The sequence below is a fragment of the Bos indicus genome, chromosome 10 (genome assembly GCF_029378745.1).
Source record: "Bos indicus isolate NIAB-ARS_2022 breed Sahiwal x Tharparkar chromosome 10, NIAB-ARS_B.indTharparkar_mat_pri_1.0, whole genome shotgun sequence".
Taxonomy (NCBI): domain Eukaryota; kingdom Metazoa; phylum Chordata; class Mammalia; order Artiodactyla; family Bovidae; genus Bos; species Bos indicus.
The window spans coordinates 60,780,985-60,803,126 of NC_091769.1; the positions used below are offsets into that span (position 1 = coordinate 60,780,985).

The following is a 22,142-nucleotide window of genomic DNA, read 5'->3' on the forward strand; positions in this document are numbered from 1 at the left end:
GAAGGAGGTGGGAGTGCATCAGTATTTAAATGTGTGTCCAAATGTGTTTAAGGGCTTCCCTGGTGGCTGAGGCAGTAAAGAATCCATCTGCAAAGCAGGAGACCTGGGTTCAATCCCTGGGTGAGGAAGATCCCCTGGAGAAGGAAATAGCAACCCACTCGACTATTCCTGTCTTGAGAATCCCATGGACAGAGGAGCCTGGCAGGCTACAGCCCATGTATGGGGTTGCAAAGAGTCAAACACAGCTGAGCAACTAACACTTTCATTTTCCGAATGTGTTTATGGCACAGTTTACAACCTTGAAAAGAACTATTTCATGTAGGTACTCTGAACATGAAGAACATATTAACAAACACGTGCAGCAAATGTTTTAAAAGTACTCAGAATAGTGCTTGTCACATAGCTAAGTGTTCACTGTTAGTTGTTATGAATATTAATGCACATGAACAGATTTTCTTAAAGGCTCAAAATAACCACTCTCTAGCTAGACCTTGAGTACATTTTCTAATTGGCCTCCTACCCATTACCTCTCCATATGAACAGAAGAAAATTAGTTTAACACATTTATTCATTTATCAAGCATTTACTAGGTACCACAGGAATTCCAGCACAAGCTGGAATCAAGATTGCTGGGAGAAATATCAATAACTTCAGATATGCAGACTTATGACAGAAAGTGAAGAAGAACTAAAGAGCCTCTTGATGAAAGTGAAAGAGGAGAGTGAAAAAGTTGGTTTAAAACTCAACATTCAGATCATGGCATCTGGTCCCATCACTTCATAGCAAATAGATGGGGAAACAATGGAAACAGTGACAGACTTTATTTGGAGGTGGGGGCGGGGCTCCAAAATCATTGCAGATGGTGTTGCAGACATGAAATTAAAAGATACTTGCTCCTTAGAATAAAAGTTATGACCAACCTAGACAGCATATAAAAAGCAGAAACATTACTTTGCCAACAAAGGTCCATCTAGTCAAAGCTATGGTTTTTCCAGTAGTCATGTATGGATGTGAGAGTTGGACTATAAAGAAAGCTGAGCACTGAAGAATTGATGCTTTTGAACTGTGGTGTTGGAGAAGATTCTTGAGAGTCCCTTGGACAGCAAGAAGATCCAATCAGTCCATTCTAAAGGAAATCAGTCCTGAATATTCATTGGAAGAACTGATGGTAAAGCTGAAACTCCAATATTTTGGCCACTTGATGTGAAGAACTGATTCATTTGAAAAGCCCCTGATGCTGGGAAAGATTGAAGCCAGGAGGAGAATGGGACGACAGAGGACGAGATGGTTGGATGGCATCACTGACTCAATGGACATAAGTTTGAGTAAACTCCAAGAGTTGGTAATGGACAGGGAAGCCTGGCGTGCTGCAGTCCATGGGGTCACAGAGTCAGACACGACTGAATGACTGAGCTGAACTGAACAGGAATATAGAAATGCACAAAACAAGGACCTTTTCTCAAGGATACAAATGCTATGAAAGAACGGTGCCTCATAACTCACATTTAGCTGCTATGACTATTTTAGGATTTATTTCTGGGGAATGCCATCATGGTAACTATTGTATATGAATTTCCTGTGAGGCTAGAAGAGTAGTTTCCAGCTTGCCATCACAGCCACAGGTCACCAGAGTCTATGCGGCTGCTGTTATCAGAAGAGATTCCCCCCTCTTCCTCCTTTCCTAAAACACGCACAATATTCCTGAAGCTGAAAGCTTAATATAAAAGGATGACCTTCCTAGAGAGATGAAAATCTTCTGTTAGAAAGAGGATCAGAGTGTTTGAGAGAAGAGAAGGTTTAGTCTTACTGGTCTAACTCTCCCACATCTTCTACTCCTGAGCCTGCCCAAATCACATTAACTCAAGAAACGTGGGGAACTCAAGGGTCTGAAGGTACATAGTATGAAGAGGCGGTCAAGCTCATAGGTTCATAAGTTCTGGGCCTACTTCAGTCCAAGATGACTGTAAGTCATCAAGTATGTAAGACTACTGCAGGGGTCAACTTCTCAAAATGTACCGGCAGAATCTGTTTCATTTCAGCTCTTTTAAAACTCTCACAAAAGTGAATGAAAATTCCAGAATTCCCTGATTTTAGTGGCTCCAGGATGGCCTCAGGTGCCAAAAACAAGGCCCCCATTATTATTAGCCTTGTAGGATAAGAGTGATTCTGAGCCCTGACCTACCCCTCAGTGACTAGACTCTGACCGGTACACAGCACACATCACAGTCGAGTATGTGATTCCTACACACTGGCACTGAGCTGTCCCTACAGAAGTTGAGAGTTTTGAGATGCAACAGCTTTAAAATCATACTTAATAGATTATGTCTGCACTGCATTGTCAGTTCCCTAAGTATATGAAGAGGCAAGGTGAACTGATGGATAGGGGTATATGATGCACACATGCGAAAGAGGAAGAGGAAAACCGAGGAATGAAACATCAACCCAACTGATCTGGGTTAACAGTTCAGCCCATTTCTTCCTAAAAATTGAAGAAGCTTTACTCCTAGCATGATCCTGCCCTCTGTGGCCAGATAGCTAGAAGTCAACAGGAGCTGAGAAGCAAACCAAAGGGACTAGGAAGAGAGGAAAGGAAAAAGGGAAAGCAAATTTTCTCCACACTTGTATTCCAGAACAACTAAAGCATATTTTTTGTGCACAACAAAAAATAGTTACTTGATTTATTCTTTTATATTGTTTCAGAGGGATCTATTATCTTATTAAAATTAAAACAAAAGACAAAACTAAAGGACTCATTTTTATTTGGCCTTATTATAAGTTCATCATACAAATTTTAAAGATTTCTGCTCAACCAATATCTGTAAATTCTAGAAAGACCCTTTGGAGTTTCTTCTACTACTACTAAGTCACTTCAGTCGTGTCAGACTCTGTGCGACTCCATAGACGGCAGCCCACCAGGCTCCCCCATCCCTGGGATTCTCCAGGCAAGAACACTGGAGTGGGTTGCCATTTCCTTCTCCAATGCATGAAAGTGAAAAGTGAAAGTGAAGTCGCTCAGTCGTGTCTGACCCTCAGTGACCCCATGGACTGCAGCCTTCCAGGCTCCTCCATCCATGGGATTTTCCAGGCAAGAGTACTGGAGTGGGGTGCCATTGCCTTCTCCAAGTTTCTTCTAGGCTCTTTATAAAAAATTTTTTCTTCAAAATTCTTATAAGAACAATTTAATGTGTTAAAATCATAGAATGTAGTACCTGATATCTTATGAGCTATTTTTAAATCGATTTCCTTTATATTGAGAACACAATTGGAAACTGAAATTACTGACTCCTTTTATACTGTGAAGTACCTTTATATTTCTCCATTAGATTAAAAACTACTCTTCTTTGATGTAGATAAGATAATCCATGAGGACTACCTTTTTATCAAACAAGAAGATTCCACAGCACTTCTCATGGCTTTTCTGTAACACAAAAGCTCATGCACCAAGTTTCTGACCAAGTTGAGTTTGCTCCTTAAATTAAGCAAGCCACTGGATGCCACATGGCTTTACATTTTCTAAAGCAAGAGCACCAGAATGGGAAATAGCTAAAAGGAAACTCTATAACCACCAAGTAACCAACTTCCATCACTTCTCTTTAGTTGCAAGAGAAAATCATAGGAAAGAAAAATCAAAACTTGATATTACCTCCCTTATTGGTATAGGATTGCTAAAGCCAGTTTATTAATACACTAATATTAAAAAGTAAAGGCAGGAAGAGTATTGGATTAACTCAAAAGACTAGGACTTGGGATCTGGCTCCCGCATTTGCCAGCTCTCTAGTTTGTAACTACATGTAATTCTATGACCTTAGTTTCCTCATCTGTGAAATGAGGATAACCATGTGCCCTGGGGTTATTGTGAGATTCAAATCAAATGATACAGATAAGAGTACTGTATAAACAATAAAGTTTTTGTTTGTTTGTTTTCTTACTGCAGATATCTTCCTAAACAGCATTCTATACCAGTGCCTTATACTTGCTCAAAAGTCATGACTATTGCTTATGACTTCACAAGGATCAAGGATCCAAACATATTAGTCAGTGACTGAACAGCACTTTGTCAACACATAGTCACAGGCAAAGTTGGTCATCAAAGCAAGGAGATTAGTGTCCACCCAGCAGAGTGCTTCTAAGCACAGGGCCACCCAACCTGGAACACAGGCTGAAGTGAAGTGAAGTGAAAGTCCCTCAGTCGTGTCCGACACTGCGATCCCATGGACTATACATTCCATGCAATTCTCCAGGCCAAAATACTGGAGTGGGTAGCCTTTCCCTTATCCAGGGGATCTTCCCAACATAGGCTGAGCATTCCCAAAAGGAATGATCCCAATACATCCCTCCTTTGTCAAACTAGTGCCCAAAGCAGCTAACACATTTTCTACCTCAGTTTCTATTTAGTCCTTCATGGACTCCCCTGTTTATCCTCCAGTGTGTCCTTGACTTAACTCCCGTGCTAGATACACATGTGCCTCTCTCCTGACTCTCTCCACAGCTTCACCTTTTTCTCTGGGGTCACACCTGAGAAAACACCCTTCCCAAATCAGCCTGGACCCTGAGCTTCTAGAAACCCAGACCTTATGCCACAGTTTTACATAACTCCTATCTGTGGGTGGGTGTGCATGCTCAGTCGCGTCTGACTCTTTGTGACCTTATGGACTGTAGTCTGTCAGGCTCCTCTGTCCATGGGATTCTCCAGGCAAGAATAGTCGAGTGGGTAGCCATTTCTTCCTCTAGGGGATCTTACCAACCCAGGGATTGAACCCACATCTCCTGCATTCCTGCCTTGGCAGGCGGATTCTTTATCACTGGGCCACCTGAAAAATAATTCTTAATTTTTTTCCTAAAGAATAACCCTTAAATTTTTCCTGACCAGTTCCTGGTGATGGATTATAGCCATTTAAACAATGCCTAAAGGATTTGAGAATTTTTCTGTGTGTGTGTGTGTTTAATTTTAATGGTCTCTGAGCATTTCTAAATCTAATTATTATGGAGAAGGAAATGGCAACCCACTCCAGTGTTCTTGCTTGGAGAATCCCAGGGATGGGGGAGCCTGTTGGGCTGCCGTCTCTGGGGTTGCACAGAGTCGGACACGACTGAAGCGACTTAGCAGCAGCAGTGACTATATAATATCCAGCTGAAGACTAGCCAGGGGGGTACTCTTTCTGCCCTCTTCTGATGCCTATGTCAGAAGCTTTCTCTGTCTCCTTTATAGTTCAATAAAACTTTATTACACACACACAAAATAAATAAATAAATAAATCTAATTATTAGAAATCTGGGAAAAGAACATGGCCTTTTGGAACTCTGGTTTAGCAGAGGCTGCAAGCCACAGTTTGACTGTAAACATCTCCTTGTACTCTCACCTCAAGGTCAACATCTCCCAACTCACACTCATATCCAGGTTATCCAGGTAAAAGAACAAAGGAATTCTGGCAGAAATAGAACAGAGGATCATGGATTTCCATGACAGGAAAATCTGTCCAAGTCAAAACTAAGTATGTTGAAGTGTAGACACCTGGAATAATAGGGTGGTGACACCCTCCTGAGTCCCCTGCTGAGGACACATGTCATCTATGCCTCCACTCATGCATTCTAAAGACAGTGCCACATTCAGTAAGAACCACATTTTCTAAAGGGGTAATAGAAGCATTTACCTAAGGAATTAGACCAATCAAACACAGACTCAGAAGGAACAAGACAATGATATAAACAGATTTTTTATTTCTAATGTTAAAGCTGCATACCAAGAGAATTCAGGAGGAAATTTGGCTGAGGCTAGATGGCTGGATTCAGAGAATAAATCAAGTGAAATTAATCTAGGAGACTCTAGAATCCCACAGGCTGATTTATGTTCATGGTTGTTTTCTTGTTTGTTTTGTTTTTTTTTTAACTTATTGCAAAAGGGGGAATCCTTGGAGGATGATAGAGTTATTCACTCAGTTGTGTCCGACTCTTCGCGACCCATGGATTGTACATAGCTTGCCAGGCTTTCCCAGTCCGTGGGATTTTCCAGGCTAGAACACTGGAGTGGGTTGGAGTGGGTTGCCATTTCCTTCTCGAATTGAGGATGATAGAATTACAAAATAGATTCATTCGTTCAACATAGGTTTTGTTGGCACTCAATAAACCTAATAAATTACAGAAAATCATACATGTGGGCCAGTAGGAAAGTTATTTTAGATAAAGAGATAAGATTAAGTATTCATAACTTTTAGGAAAACAATGAAATCATTATTTTTTAAGGGGCTAAAACTTAAATATACACATAAATAGTCATGCATATCCTATGATTAGAAAATTATCCTTTGTGTTTTCCAGATTTTTCTGAGAAATTAACTTATTTTAAAAAGAAATTCTTACTCAAAAGAGGGGTAGGAGGTGAGGGATACAGGCAGATGCAGAGAAAAAGGAACAGGGATACAGACAAAGAACAGGCTTCACACTGAGATGGATATAGATAAGAATTTATTGAGCTTTTACAATAGGTAGGAACCATATTTCAGAAAAGAGGAATGGGCAGTGATGGTCAGGATTAAAGGGAAGACAAAGAGGCTATTAGTGAGTGGGATGGTTCAGCCAGAACAACATTGTCCAAATGGGGATGTATGGGCTCAAACAGGAGACAGGACAGAACAGAGTTAAGGCCAAATTGAGAAGAAACTTAACATCCACATTAAAGAGTTTAGGCGGTAGGTAAGAGCGGACCTCTAAAGATTTCTGAACTAAGAAACGACACCATGAAAAGGCTGCTTTATGAAGATCATCTGACAGTGAATATTCTCAATGTCTATTAAGGTCTCTTTGCCTCTTAACCAAAAACCCCAAAATCTAATTATATAGTTTGGGTCTTTACTTGCTCTATATCTTTATTTAGATGCCTTGCCACATCACCAGAAATTCATCATCCTGCCTCCAAAATCATTTCCCATCTATAATTCCCTAACTTCCCAGCATCCGTACCTCAGCCTTCCTTATCTCCTATTTCTTTTCTTCTTCCCTTTCTTCCCTCCCTCCTTCCCTTCCTTTCTAGACAAAGGTAATCATCAATTCCAGCTGAACTGCCCTTTATAGTTTTACAAATCTAGTCACTGAGATATCCACCAACAATCCCCCATTTCAGGCTTTTCTGTGATGGAGTAGAGAACAGGCATCCCTTTAGCCAATATTTTTGGCATCCAACTCATACTGCACACAACACCTCTTGACACATTTTTCAAATACCCCATGTCTCATGCCTTGGAGAAGGAAATGGCAACCCATTCTCTGTGCCTGGAGAATCCCAGGGACAGAGGAGCCAGGTGGGCTGCCGTCTATGGGTCACAGAGTCGGACACGACTGACGCGACTTACCAGCAGCAGCAGCATGTCTGTCTTCCAGACTCTTCTGCCTGAAATGGCCTGTCACCACTCTCCTCCTGGGAAGGCCATAACTTTCTTTTCAAATCTAGCTCAAATTCAAGCCACATTCTCTAGGCATTTAGTCACTCTCTCTTCCACACTCAGGACTCATAAGAAATACCTTTATTACCATGGGTATTATCTACTGTGACTGTTGTGAAGCACCCTCACCAGTCAGACACTAAGTCACTATAAAGTAGAGACCACATCCTACTTATCTCTGTATCCCAGCATCCAGCATAATACCCAGCCCAGTGAAGTTAACACATATATTTGCTAAATATAAGAAATTGGATGATGTCTTAAGTCAAAGAATAAAGACTATTCCCCTGGAAGCGCTCCCTATCCAATGACCTACCCAATGTCTTTATTCAATAAACATTTTATGAATTTCCCCATTATCCATAAAACACTTGCACACAGTATTTTACAAAGTGTGATGATGGCCTATCTACAAAATCAACCTGATATATATCCCTCACCATTATTTTCAGAAAACATTCAATTGTCTGTAGTACTCTGGATTCCTCTCTTACTCCTCTCTGCCTGGAAGTTTTTCTGCCTGTCTACCTAGGAAATTTCTATTTATTCTCTAACTTTTGTCTGGTTGCTGTCTCCTTCGTAAAGCCAGCTCTGACTTCTTTCTTTTCTGGTCTCCCTAGACCCAAGAACACCTCCCTCACTGCACTCATTACTTCCTGCTGGATCAGTTTTTTCTTTGTTTCCACTACTATTTTGTAAACTCCTTAAGTATCAAACCCTGTTGTGTTTATTTCTGTGTTCCCAATGCTCAGCCTCAGGGCCTAGAGTAGGGGAAGCAGGAGAGGGAAGAGAAATAGCAGAAGTAGCTGATGTTTATGAGTACCTCCATTACCAAGCATTGTTCCTAGCACATTACACCAATTACTTCTTTAAGTACCTCTTTCTCTTATGCCTATTTCGTGGAAAAACCAAGATAACAGAAAGATTAAAAACTTTCAAATCAGGTCCCAAATCTAGTAAATAAAGACGTCTGGAAAAAAAAAATAAAACAGAAGTCTGAGATCTTAATCCAGGCCTTATGGCTATGCTTTGGTCTACTGCCTTTCTGGAGTGGTGTCAGCAAACTTTATCTGCCAAGAGCCAGATAGTAAATATTTTAGATTTTGTGGGCCATTTAGACTCTGTCACAACTACTTAAATCTGTCATTGCAGTGCAAAAGCAGCCATAGCCCATATAGATGGCTGTATTCCAGGAAGATTTATTTAAAAAAAAAAAAAAAAACAGGCGGCAACTCTGATGAAGTTTATAGGCCAGTTTGTTCATCTAGAAATTCAACAAATATTCATCAAATTAAATTGGATCTAACAGTGTTGGGAACCAAAACCTTTTCCCTGCCCTCAAAAGATTTCCTTATCTTATCCTACAGCTGCCAGCAATTGTAGCAATTGCCTGCCTTTAGCAGGCAAATCCACTGTAGGCACTCAAAATCCAGCTGTAAACCTGAAGTGAATGGGGTGGGAATGGGGCTCTGATCTTTCCACTAAGTTCTCATCCCCAACTTTGCCTCACGAAGAGACTACTGGCTTAGCTAGATGTCCCAGCTCCCACCATTGATGTCTCACAAATAGACAACCTTTACTTCTGAGAAGCCACTCCAAGGCTCTAGCTCCTACATTTGCCTGGTTTCCATCTCAAGTTTTTTATGTTAATAGTATAAAAACAGTAGACAAGCAGAAAAAGCCTCCATGCTTAAGTGAGCCACATGTGTCAACCTAAGCAGTGAAGACTTCCTGGTGTTTCAGAATGTGGTTCCACAGCAGTCATGAGCACTGCTCTAACCTAGATCCTTTCATATAAGAAGTACAATAATCAGAAAAATGAGTATGAAAAAAGAAAGGATAAGAAAAAAGAGATGCTTATTGAATTGTGGATTTCTTTTTTTTTTTTCACTTCAAATGGTACAAAAGAGCCATTTCAATTGATATACATACTACTGTATATAAAAGATAGCTAATAGAAACCTACTGTATAGCATAGGGTACTCTCAGTGCTCTGTAATGTACTATATGGGAATGGAGTCTAGAAGAGAGTGGATATATGTATACGCCTGGTTGATTCATTTTGCTGTACAGCAGAAATTAACAACATTGTAAGTCAACTATATAGTCCAGTTAAAAATTATTTTAAAAAAAGGAACCATTTGATTTGCTGAACCAGTATTGCTTTAGATTTCACAATATTTTAACATCTTATTGGAACTGAACAGAACCCTACAGTACCCTCCTCCCCTTGCCCCTTAGTACAAAAACAAGTGGTGAATGATTAGGGCAATAGAATCACAGACTCAGTGTCTGATGCACTTTCCTGAGTTGTTCTACAGATACTATCTATAACTTCCACTAGAAGAAAAAGCTAACTGCATGATGACCAAATTGTAGCCATGGCATAAACTGCTTCAACTTGAGCAGTACTGAATCTATGGCTAGCACAATTCCAAGAACTCGCCTCAAGAGAATGGGATTACCATTATTGCTCATAATAATCTATATCTTTGTGAGCATCTCTCTTAGCCTATATATGTTGCCGCAGCAGCAACATATATGTTAGTGAACAATTAAAATTGTCAGCAAAGAGATACTACAGACCCATGGTGACATTGTCTACTCTGTAGAATAAGGGATCCTGCATCAGCATGAAAAAGTTACAGAAGAAAGACCTTCACCCCTAATTTCTTAGAAATGGAATGATGTTCTGACAAGCAGGGATTTGCAAGCAGCTCTTTACAGAAGACTGCCCTTGGCAGGAATCCCCTGCTCTTGTCACCTTAGGAAAGCTATATTATAACTAATTTTTAAACCAAGCACCCCATGCTCTACTCATCTCCAACCCAAGGACATCTTGCAAATCTTTTAATCACACAAAATCCTGCCTAATTTGTCAATTCTTTGTCAATCAAAGAAGTAGAAATAAAGACTAATTAACAGATGACCAGATTTCTTCCCTAGTTTCCCGTTCAGTAACCTCCTGAACAAATTGTGTGAACAAGATTACATCTAGAGAGAGATCACAAGGTGTCAACAAGCCTGCACACAGTGGGGAATGGCGATGACTCTGACCCCCTATCTCAGTGATTAACTGGGATTGCTTTTGTTTCCCTTTAAAAGCTTTCATGGCTGAAGAGAATCTTCGGAGGTGGCTTTCGGGGGATGCTGAGTCCACCATCTCCCAGGATTGCCAGCATTCTAATTAAAGCCACCTTTCTACCGACATTTGTGAGTACGTAATTGATTTTGTAAGTGGCAAGCTGCAGGACCAGATTCACTAGATCTGTTCAGTTCAGTCATGTATGACTCTGTGGCCCCATGGACTGTAGCACGTCAGGCCTCCCTGTCTATCACCAGCTCCCAGAGCTTACTCAAACTCATGTACATCGAGTCAGTGATGCCATCCAACCATCTCATCCTCTGTCGTCCCCTTCTCCTCCCACCTTCAATCTTTCCCAGCATCACGGTCTTTTCAAATGAGTCAGTACTTCACATCTAGTGGCCAAAGTATTGGAACTTCAGCTTCAGCATCAGTCCTTCCAATGAATATTCAGGACTGATTTCTTTTAGGATGGACTGGTTGGATCTCCTTGCAGTCCAAGGGACTCTCAAGAGTCTTCTCCAACACCACAGTTCAAAAGCATCAATTCTTCAGCGCTCAGCTTTCTTTGTAGTCCAATTCTCACATTCATACATGACTACTGGGAAAACCATAGCTTTGACTAGATGGACCTTTGTTGGCAAAGTAATGTCTCTGCTTTTTAATATGCTGTCTAGGTTGGTCATAGCTTTCCTTCCAAGGAGCAGGCAACTTTTAATTTGATGGCAGCAGTCACCATCTGCAGTGATTTTGGAGCCCCAAAAATAAAGTCTCTGTTTCCATTGTTTCCCCATATATTTGCCATGAAGTGATGGGACCGGATGCCACAATCTTAGTTTTCTGAATGTTGAGTTTTAAGCCAACTTTTTCACTCTTCTCTTTCACTTTCATCAAGAGGCTCTTTAGTTCTTCTTTGCTTTCTACTGGATAACACTATGAATTACATGTCCTGATACCCATTATCTTCAAAACAGGCAATCACAAAACTAGAAACAGGGTATACTAACTGCATGACAAGGGTTATATATGTTTCTAATGGTTATTCAAATCCTGATTTAATTCTAGTGAGAAATAATTTGTTGTTGAAATTCACTGAAAAAGATAACATAACTTTTTCTGCCACAAGATGCCACAAGATGCTTCCTACAAAAATTTTAAAATACCAAAACAAACTATAAATGTACATTTAATATATTATTAGACCATCACTTTGGTTTCTGATCCCTAAACTGAGTTGGGCTCACATTTGAAAAAAACGCATGATGTTTCCAATGAATTTCCCTGACCATTGTAATTCTGTGGTTGGCATAGGCCAAAGCAGGAGAATTACAATGGTGAATTGGGAACTTCTTGAGGGCAAGAGTGTGTGTTATTCACCTTTGCCTCACAAGAAAATCCAGCATATAACAGATCAGTAAGAATGAATTTTGAATTTAATGAAGCCAAGAATCTAGATAATTAAGTTTACCGAAATACATACATTCTCCAAATTCCCTCAAGCATGCTTCAAAATCACTAAAAACCCATGGGGCACGGAAACTTTCCACCTGGGGGTGGGGGAACAACACATGCCCTGTTTTCTCCAGCAGACTCACCATCTTGAGTGTTTGGACTGAGAATTTGGGTCTTGAGTTCCTGCAGGCTAATTCCCAGACATTTGCAGATCTCCTCAGGGCTGTAGGGTTCAGGGTGAAGGGCATCCTCTGTGATCAAAAGCATTTCTTCCAGACTGATCCCCAGTTTGGCCTGTACCTCCTCCAGCCGCAGCACTTCTTTCCACGGCAAGCTTTTGTGCTTAGCCAGGAGCTGCAAATTCAAACCAAGATATATGGTCAGTTTTCATCCCAGAAATTGATATACACTATTTTAATGAGTGAAATTCAACTTTCAGCTTTTTTTTTTCCATTCAACCTATTCACAATTCCACTGCTTGAAAATGAACTCTGAATTCAGATGTTTGAAATTAAACATGCTTGTGTGACACTCACAAGCTAGTTAAGTATTTTTCCTAAAAATAATAATAATAATAATAATCCCCCACTGATTTTTTTTGCCTGTCACCACCTTCCCTCAGGGCTATTTCTTTGAATAATTTTGTCGGTTGGTCCCTATTTAGTTCATCCCCCAAACACCGCTCTCTATAAAGTCTACAGAAAACTATTCAAATCTCACACATGACCTGAGTCCTGAGGTAGACACTGAATGCCTGATTTCATTAGAGCACTTCCTGTTTACCACATGCCTCTTTGAAATGGCTAACGAATTTAAGTATCTGGCATTTGGAGTCAAGCCCCAGATTTTAAATGAAAACCTCATTGGTGACCTTATGAAAAACCATTTCATTAGGTCGTTGGTGGTAGTACAGCTGTATGTTTCTCCAGCCTCAAGAAAAGGGTCTGGCTTCCAGTTACATCCTGGGTCACCCCCTCAATCTGCTGGGGAGAGTGAGTATAATCCAAACCTTTGTAACCAGGTCCACTCACAGGAAACACACTCCAGAATGTGTGTCCCTCATCCTCCTCAAACCACTGACTGAGACCTTCAGAGCAGGTGACAGTCAAAATAATGACGGTATCTCTCACCCTGGAGGTCTATAAAATTCATTCCCAGGGTGTGAGGACCACAGGTGCAGACAATGCAAACAGCAAAAAGGAGCAAGCAAGAGAAGGGAAATGTGCATCTGATTTACTCTTCTATTATGATGATGATTTGATTTTCTTTCTTTTTGACAGGAAGCAGATTTACCAAAAGACCATTATACTTTGGTTAGGGCCACTCACTTCTGAAGAATTTTAATAACAGTAGTTCTTATATTCATTAATCCTCTTTTTAAAACTCTGGCTCATACATTTGAAAGGATTTAATGATTTTAAAGCAGAACTGGAGAAGGGGACAATAGAATCACGTTTCTATTCAATTATTTCACAGAACATGGTGCCATTTTTAAAAGCAAAAACACAAACTAAGACCTTTCTTCTGACCTTGTTTGCTTAGCACATTTAATGTTAAGGCAATGGCACCCCACTCCAGTACTCTTGCCTGGAGAATCCCATGGACGGAGGAGCCTAGTAGGCTGCAGTTCATGGGGTCGCAAAGAGTCAGACACGACTGAGCAACTTCACTTTCACTTCTCACTTTCATGCATTGGAGAAGGAAATGGCAACCCACTCCAGTGTTCTTGCCTGGAGAATCCCAGGGACAGGGGAGCCTGGTGGGCTGCCGTCTATGGGGTCGCACAAAGTCGGACACGACTGAAGCGACTTAGCAGCAGCAGCAGCAGTACTGAATTGACTGACACCTCCACAGACAGATTCATTCATTCATTAAACCCATTTATTCATGGTCCCAATTGGGGTATTTTTGGAATACCAAAACTCCCAAAAATGTGTCCCAAAAATAATTTCAGAAAACTTATAGACATACATAAAACAAAAGAAAAACATACAACATACCACATATTTATTTTATACAGAAATAGAGCTAAAGTGGATGATCTAGAATTATGCTTTCTCAAAACACAGATTCAAATCCAACTGAGATAAGCAATGGAGTTAAGAAGTTCATACTTGTATAATGCCATATGATTTAAATGTGATTTTTCCTTCTTTTCACCTTTGACAACTCTGAGAAAGGTATTATTACCTTATTTAAGAGATGAGAGTGACTTACCCAAAGTCATCTAGCTAGTAAAGATAGAGTTGGAAATTTATCCCACATCCTGCACCTCTTTCTTGCTTCCCCAAGGTCACATTCCTAATGGGCTATGTTTGATATCTATGTCTCACTACTCATATGAGTTCAAATCACCACTCAAGTCTTAGAAATGGTTTCTAAACACAAACTAAGATTTGTGTTAGAAGTGAACATTGCAATGATTAAAGACACTTTGATAGGTTCCTTCTAAAATAAGAAGGAAATGTGGGGGGAAAAAAATCAAAGAACGAACCCTAAGAGATGAGTGTGGGCTCTTCCTAAGAACCCTTCAGTACACACCATCTCCAAGTTCCCAATCCTGGCATCACTTCAACAAAGCACATTGCTTCAGGCACTTGGTCCCAGGAAACTGTCCCAGGACTGTGTGGGGAGAAAGTCTGCAAAGTTGTTTTCAAAGGCTGCCTCTCTGTGTGCCTTTGTTCCACAGGCAGAGACACTAGCAGTTACTCCAGCAATATCCCAGTTTGCTGTTGGGCCCACTTAGCTCTCAGCTGGAGGGTCCACAGAGCCAGTTCAGTGTGTATTTCAATTAGCTCTACCACATGCCCTCAGTGACAGATGCACAGCCATGAGGCCCTGAATAGTCCACTACATTGTAGGACTCAAATAGGAAAGCCGCCTAAACCCTTTGAAATTTGGCTCAGGAAATGTAAAGATGACTTGCAGATGAGGGAAGTGGATGGGTAAGATCTGTTGCCCAAACACAGAACTTCGTGAAGGAATTTGCCACTCACAGCCCGGGTGCCTAGCCCTGCTTCAAAGCAGGGCTAGGGGTCATTTTGTGACAAGTTCCTCACTCAGGAGCAGGCTGGGGATATCAGAGAAAGCAGTTCTAAGCCAGCATCTAACATTTTCTTTTCACTACTTCAGATTCCATTCCTGGGAGGTTCCTGAGCCTGGCTGATGCTCTGTGGAGAAGAAAGCAGTCTATGAATATTTTGTCCACAGTCATGCAAAGAAGTAGATAAATAGTGCTGAGACCCTGTCTTAGGCTGATTTCTCTCGGAAGCAGGCCCTGAGACAAGAATTTGTGGGGAGAGAGTGATACAGAGAAGTTTTGGCAGAGGAGTGGAAAATGAGACAGGAAGAGAAGCCAATACAAAGTGCAATGATATGGGAGTTTGTGAGGCTGGGCCCACTGGGCCCTCTGGGACCTGTAGGTATACACCTCAGATGTGTCCAACTCAGATAAGAAAGATCAGGTATTTATCCCCTAACTCTCATCTACCATTGATTGAGGGCTGATTCCAAGAGTTTTAGCTCCCCAGACTTACAGGTTGTCCCACATGCAAAATCAGCACTCTCCTCCAACTGGAAAACATCCTCAGTCCGGGAGGCTCCCTGGGACTTCCAGTAAGAGGGTGTGGTAGGAAAGTGCTAACGTATGGACCCTAACTCAGGAGCCTATCTGTCAGAACCCACCTCTCTCTGACTTTCTCATTGCATTTTGCAGTATTAACAAATCAAAGGGGAAAGTACCAAGTCTTTCTCCTCACCAGGTCAGCAAAGGATGAAATTTCAAATCCCGTCTCTGACAAGTTATTTTCCACACAACAAAAGCAGCTGTGTTGTTGGTGGTTTGGGTTCTATAAATCACAAATGCTTATTTTTAAATCTGAAGAAACACATAACAATTTGAGGATTTAAAAAAAATGACGAAGTAAATCATCTGTAATCATCCCAATAAAATAACCATCAATTTCCCATCTTACATCCTATGATACATTTTTATGCATACTTCATGCATACTTATACACATATAGTTTGATATAAATGGGACTATGCTGCTGCTGCTGCTAAGTCACTTCAGTCGTGTCCGACTCTGTGTGACCCCACAGATGGCAGCCCACCAGGCTCCCCCATCCCTGGGATTCTCCAGGCAAGAACACTGGAGTGGGGTGCCATCGCCTTCTCCAAAATGGGACTAGACGTAACTTTCTATTGTGGATACTTCTTTTTGCTATCTTCCCCTCACCCTCTTCCAGCTACATGGAACCATCCCCAGTGACTTCTGTGCCCATGTTGAGTTCATAACCATCATGAACACATTCACAATGTTGACCTTCCTCAGTGTTAGCCATTCCCACTCTCCGTGTTCTCCATATTAGTTTGCAGGCCACAGAATAAGTCTGAAGAAATCTGCAAAACTGTGCAGAATGACTCTGCGATAATCCTCACTGTACCCTCAGCACAGTCTATCTTTTTTCTAAGGCATCCTCAAGCCTGGTGCTCTGGAGCTCATGCATGCCTAACCCTTAAGGGGCACAATGCAAAAAGAAGGCTGGACTCCTGCACTTACTTAGAACAAAATCACAACCCACTTTGACTGGAAATTCCCTATTTGTAAAATGGGATACATAATGCTACCTCATACGCTACAATAAAGATTAAATAATGTCTCTCTGGTTATACCTTCCCCACAAGACACCTTTTCCTGGGCCTTCAAACATATACAGATGTTTCCACTCATCAAATTCTTATAACTAAAGCTACTGCCCTTCATTTCTCCTTCTCTTTTACTGTCTGACAACTAAAACCAGTGACCCAAGTCACCACTTCTGAGCCCTCCATGGCCACTCTCACTGTTGAAGATGGTTTCCCAGAGGTCCTTCTTATCTCCAAAAGAACTTCCAAAGCCACAGGATTTCTCAGTCCTCTTATTCCTTAAATAAATTGGTCGCTTCTGGGATTCTTCACTACCTACCTTCTTCACATTCCCTGTAGCACTGAATTTTCCCAGCTTCCCTCTCACCTCTCTGGTCCTTACATGTCCATCCATGACTCAGTTTTCTCCTTTTGTTATTACTAAAGATATCTCCCAAGTTTAACCTCCCCCAGCCTTCTGATCTTCTCTTGTCACCTTCTCTCCAAACTCCGTTCTGGATTCAGCAAACTGAACTCAATCCTCAGTCTCAACTATTATCTCAAAACAAATACGCCTGAAGGTTTTGCCCAAGCCAAAAGAAATATGCCAAGCTCCAATTTCTAACCACTTGTAAGAACACAGGCAAGTGTCATCACCTCCCACTTTCCTATCACCTTCCATCCTATGTTCCCCATACCTATGAGTCGCAGCACTATGCTTTCCATCACTTCAGCTTAAAACTACACCCTTTTCAACTCAACACTTAGCCTTCACTTGCACACAACTGCATGCAATGCATGTTCGCTCCTGTGAATGAAGCACTCACGGCTCATGACTGCATGCAGCTCACAGTCAACCCAAGGAGACAGGCATCAGGTACTATTACACAGTGAAGAACTTCCTCCATGTGATAAACTGCTATAGTGGAAAAACATAGGACGTGACAAGAGCATATAAAAGGACATTTAACTTAATGGAAGTTGGGAGGGTGGTCAGGGAAAACTTCCTCAAAGTAATAGCATTTATACCAAAAGGAAGACAGAAACCCAGTCACAGCCTTATACCTGACCTTTCACCAGGTCCAGTCAGAGCTTCTTTCCTTTTGCATCCCTCTCTTATGATCCCATCCCCACTGACACTTTAAGACTTACTTCTCTTCAACCAAGTAAAAGTTCCTGCGGCCAACTTGATGTTTCTAGAGTACGTTAATATCAGCAGCTCCCACTGCTTCCAAGACCAAGCCCGTGATCCTCAGCATGGCACTGAAGGCCATGCTACACCTGGTGCCACCGACACATAGACCCTGTTCCCAGTGCGTGCATGCCCTGCCCAGCGGCCAGGACTCGCTGTCCTGGGAATACTCCATGCCAGCGTCCTGGCAGAGTGAGCTCAACTGAATCAACAGGTTGAGTGAAACTGGCTACATTCCTGGGTGTTTGTTTTTTCTCCACTCAGATTCCAAAAAACTGCAGAACCCCTGAGAACGTTATACCCACTTCTCACCACACAAAGAATAAGCTCCATATTGACCACTAAGTGGCAGGAGCTAAAAACTACTGAATGAGTAATGGCCACTGACAATACAGGCTCTGTTAAAAAAAAAAAAAGGTCGCACTGTAAATCTTCCCTGAAGTGTCAAAGGACCACATGAAACCTTCTTTCTTGTTTCACATGATGCCACAAGGAGCTCAGGGTATGCAAAATGCCAACAGCATAATTTCCCTTCTCTCCTGCATCACACATTTTGTCCCTCAGTATAATTAAGGGATACTCTCTTTTAATAGACATAAAGCATTTCTGGGAAAGTTTCAGCCACTGAATATGTATAAAATACGAAAAAATTTTTCCTCATTAAAGATTTCTTGTTACTTTGTTAATTTAAGAACATAAAAATGTGCTTCACTTAAAAGAATCATTTACGCAAGTTATAATTATAAATCTCTATTGTGTTTGCCTTGAAATGTTTTAAATTTCAGTTGAAATGCCTCTAAAGACTCTAACTTTAAGTGTATCTACATTAATTAGTTTTGGGAAGCTGTTAGAAGAAGAGCAGGGAGGAACAGAAAGAGAGAAGGAAGACATAAGAACAGAAGAAACTGTGAACATTAAAGCAAAACAAAGAAAAACCATCTTTATTGGTTTAGTGGCCTTTCCTGTGCTATGGAGACTCAAAAAGGTACTCATTTTTCAAAAAGGGATCTTGGGAAAATAGGAGGGGAAAAATAAGTAGTACTTATAGTTTTGCCATGTGGAGTTCTACCTAATCAGTCTCATTTTCAAAGCTATCTTGATTTATCATTTCTCCACTGACCCTTCATTTTTATTGTCTGAAAGCAGAAAGTTTACTCAGATTAAGAAAAGCTTCTTTACTTTTTTAACATGAGAGTTTATTTCCTGATTTAATGAGATCATTTCCAAATAAAAATTATATTCATTCATATGTTGCTGAAAACAGAAAGGTGGCACCATATTATAAGGAAAACACGCTTAGCCGAATTCCAGTCTACATTCACTAGGCATAAGTATATTCTTAACATCAACATCTATCTGCATAGCTTATATTAGCAGTTTTCTATATTACCAATAAATTTTATCTTTATTCCTCTTTTGTACATATATATAATGTTAGATTCTCATGATTTGCAGCAGCATGATTTACAAAATATTCTGCATCTTGATAAAGCCCTTCAATTTTCTTTCCTCCACATTTTAAAAGAGAAAAATTCAGAGTACTTAAAATAATGAGTTTTATCTACATCAGTTGGAAGGAGTGTGTGGCAGAAAATCAGTTTCACTGACTAAAGTCCCTCTAAAATGCACATGGCATTATACAGTTAAACTCAGAAGAGTTTATAAACAGCCTCAGGAACAAAAGGTTCTGCAGTGGATAAAAGTTTTCAGCTACCTCTTACCAAGGAGAAATCCTTTTTCTACTAACTGCAAAAAGACATGCCCCCATATCCCATTCTGACAACTTTTCACTACAGAGATTCAGCACCACAATATTATTTCTCTTTTTCTTCTTGTATCTTTGGAAAAGAGTCATTACAACATGAACCCACTTCACATATCTTGTACTTGTTTTCGCTCTCCTATGGATCTCATAGACGATATCTAATTTCATGATAAAACTCTGAAAACAATGTTGTGTATGTTTGAGGTCTCCTCAGGAAGGCAGCACTTACTCATCTATCTCAAAAAGTCAACAGGAATAAGCCCTTAAACAAATAAGACACTAATTTCTTCCATCTCCTGAAAGAAGAGGCTTGCCCTAAAAAGGGAAAAACAAAATTCACTGAAGTCTTTGACACTGAAAGGTTAACTGCACTACTTCTCATATATGCACTGATCAGAAGAGTTCAATATTAAAACATTTCTCACTAAAGGTCTTCAGTGAATACTTCCTAAGTAGATTTAAGACTTGACTGGCAAGTGTCTTCTAAACTGGGGAAGAGAGAACACAAACCTTGTGGGTTGAGTTTCTTTAGTAGACACCAAGCCTGCATTTTTCCAGGGACCAGTGATGGCCCCTGGTGCATGTAAGAGGACCAAGGATTGAGGCTATCATTGCTTTTGGTGAAGAAACATGATTAGTTATGGTCATCTCCCAACAATCACCTCCAACTTAGCTTTCTCCACCAATATACCTAACCCATGGCCTGTGTTTCACAGATATAAGTTGAGGTGTCATCGTCTCCCCAGTGCCATGCTAGAAGACTCAACTGTGAAGTAACTTCTAAATAGCTAGAAGTTGCAGGGCATACCTATTGGTTTATTTATCTCCTGAGCTGGAAATCAAATTGCTCTATACTAAAAAAAAAAAACTCCAGTTATAATATTACTGCTATCAGAATGTTGCCCTAAATTTTAGGGAAAGAGACAAAATAATAGGGAACAAAGAGAAAAAGAACAAGAGAAAGCCTACTTCAAGTTTCACTAATTTGCCAAGTCCATACCTTTGCAGCCAGCCGACACTCCATCACCCTGATGTTGAAATGAGAAGTTGCTGCCTTATTCATTTCCACACAACTGTTGGCAATCACAAATACTGCTCCACTTGGGAGTTTCACATCAGTTGCCCTCAGAGGACTAAATTCTATCAACTTGGCCTATTGGGAAAAAAATGACAGGTGAGATATAAAGTACTAGAATTCAAAAACTGCTTAAACATTTATGATTTACCTTAGTAAAAGTTTTTCCCCAAAATGCATTCATTTATCAATTCAAATATTTTTAATCTTTATTTTTAATTGGAGAACAATTGCTTTACAATGCTGTGTTGGTTCATTAGATATAGCCTAGTGTAGGCCCCTCTAAAAAAAAAAAAAAAAAGGAAATCTGAGTCTTAAAGGATGCACAAAAGTAGGACAGACAGAGGGTTTGTTTCCCCAAATAGAATGTCAAGAAGAAGAAAGAGTATATAAAAGTTCAAAGGCCAAAAACAACATAAGGTGTTAGTAGTTTTAGGTATTGCAATTTAGCTATAGCTTGGAGGTTGAGAGGTGAGGCATGGTGAGATGATAGAATTGGAGGGCTGGTAAACCAAGGGTCAGATTAGGAAGTGCTTTGCAAGCCCAAAGAATTTGGACTTTGTTAAAACTCTACAGCTAACTTATATTAACAGGACTCTTGCCATCATGTCAACTTGTCAGGTCTCATCCAAAACACCCAGAGTTCTTAGCATTAAACCAGGTTTCCTCATGTCTCCTGTCTTTGGCTTAGGGAAATCAACAACAAATACTCTTAATAGGAAGAAATCCAGGTATTCTTGGAAAATAGCCAAGCCTGTAGAAATACTAAGAAGAGATTTTTTTTTTTTAATGTCTGTTTCTATTTTGGAAATGGGCAGTTTATGGCAACTACCAAAACCTCTGTTCTTGCCTATGGGAGTTATAGCCTAGCCAAGGGGAAGTAGTATTGGCTAAGGAATTCATTCCTGGCTTCCTGTCAGCATTCTTCTCCCTACCACTAAAGCCCCAAAAATGTTGACAGAGAAAAATGATACCATAGAGTAAATTATAAAAGAGAGGGGTTGTGAATATATGTAGCATGAGAACTAACATTGGGGTTTAAAACCAACAGGAGATTATGAAAATGCCATGAGATGCAGTGATTTGGGACAAGAGCAGGAAAAGAAGTCCCAGTAACTAATGAGTTGAGAAATAGCATACTAACAATGAATTAGAAGGAGGAAAAAACCCTAGACACAAGAGGAAAAGAGACTTGAGGTACAATTCTGAAAGCTTAAGGGTGAGGTGATCAACATGAAATGGAGTAGGTGAATTGGTGATAAACCTGAATTACAAAGGAGTTAAGAAATATCATCCTAAAATACAGCCTTAAAGAACAGGCCACCCAGAAACAAACACACTGAGGACCTTTCTGCATAACTTTCCCAAGCTGACATTTCCAGATAGTTCAATGTCACCTACAGTTCCTTCTTCTGCAAGAAATGATATGGATTGGTCCATCCCTCCTCCTTCAGTGCCAATGTAACGCTCACTCTTGGCGCAGATTTCTGCAAGCTCCACCTGGAAAAGTA

General features: G+C 40.5%; 1 protein-coding gene across 4 annotated transcripts in view; it reads right to left on the bottom strand.

Annotated features, from left to right (window-relative positions):
* GALK2 (galactokinase 2) overlaps nt 1-22,142 on the bottom strand; it is a 154,720-nt gene that overhangs the window by 29,811 nt on the left and 102,767 nt on the right. For all 4 annotated transcript variants that reach the window (XM_070797572.1, XM_019968862.2, XM_019968863.2 and 1 more), the window contains 3 exons: nt 22,033-22,131; nt 20,557-20,709; nt 12,117-12,327 (listed from right to left, as the gene is read on the bottom strand). In XM_070797572.1, the coding sequence (XP_070653673.1) occupies nt 12,117-12,327; nt 20,557-20,709; nt 22,033-22,131 (463 nt within the window). The remainder of the gene's footprint in view (nt 1-12,116; nt 12,328-20,556; nt 20,710-22,032; nt 22,132-22,142) is intronic.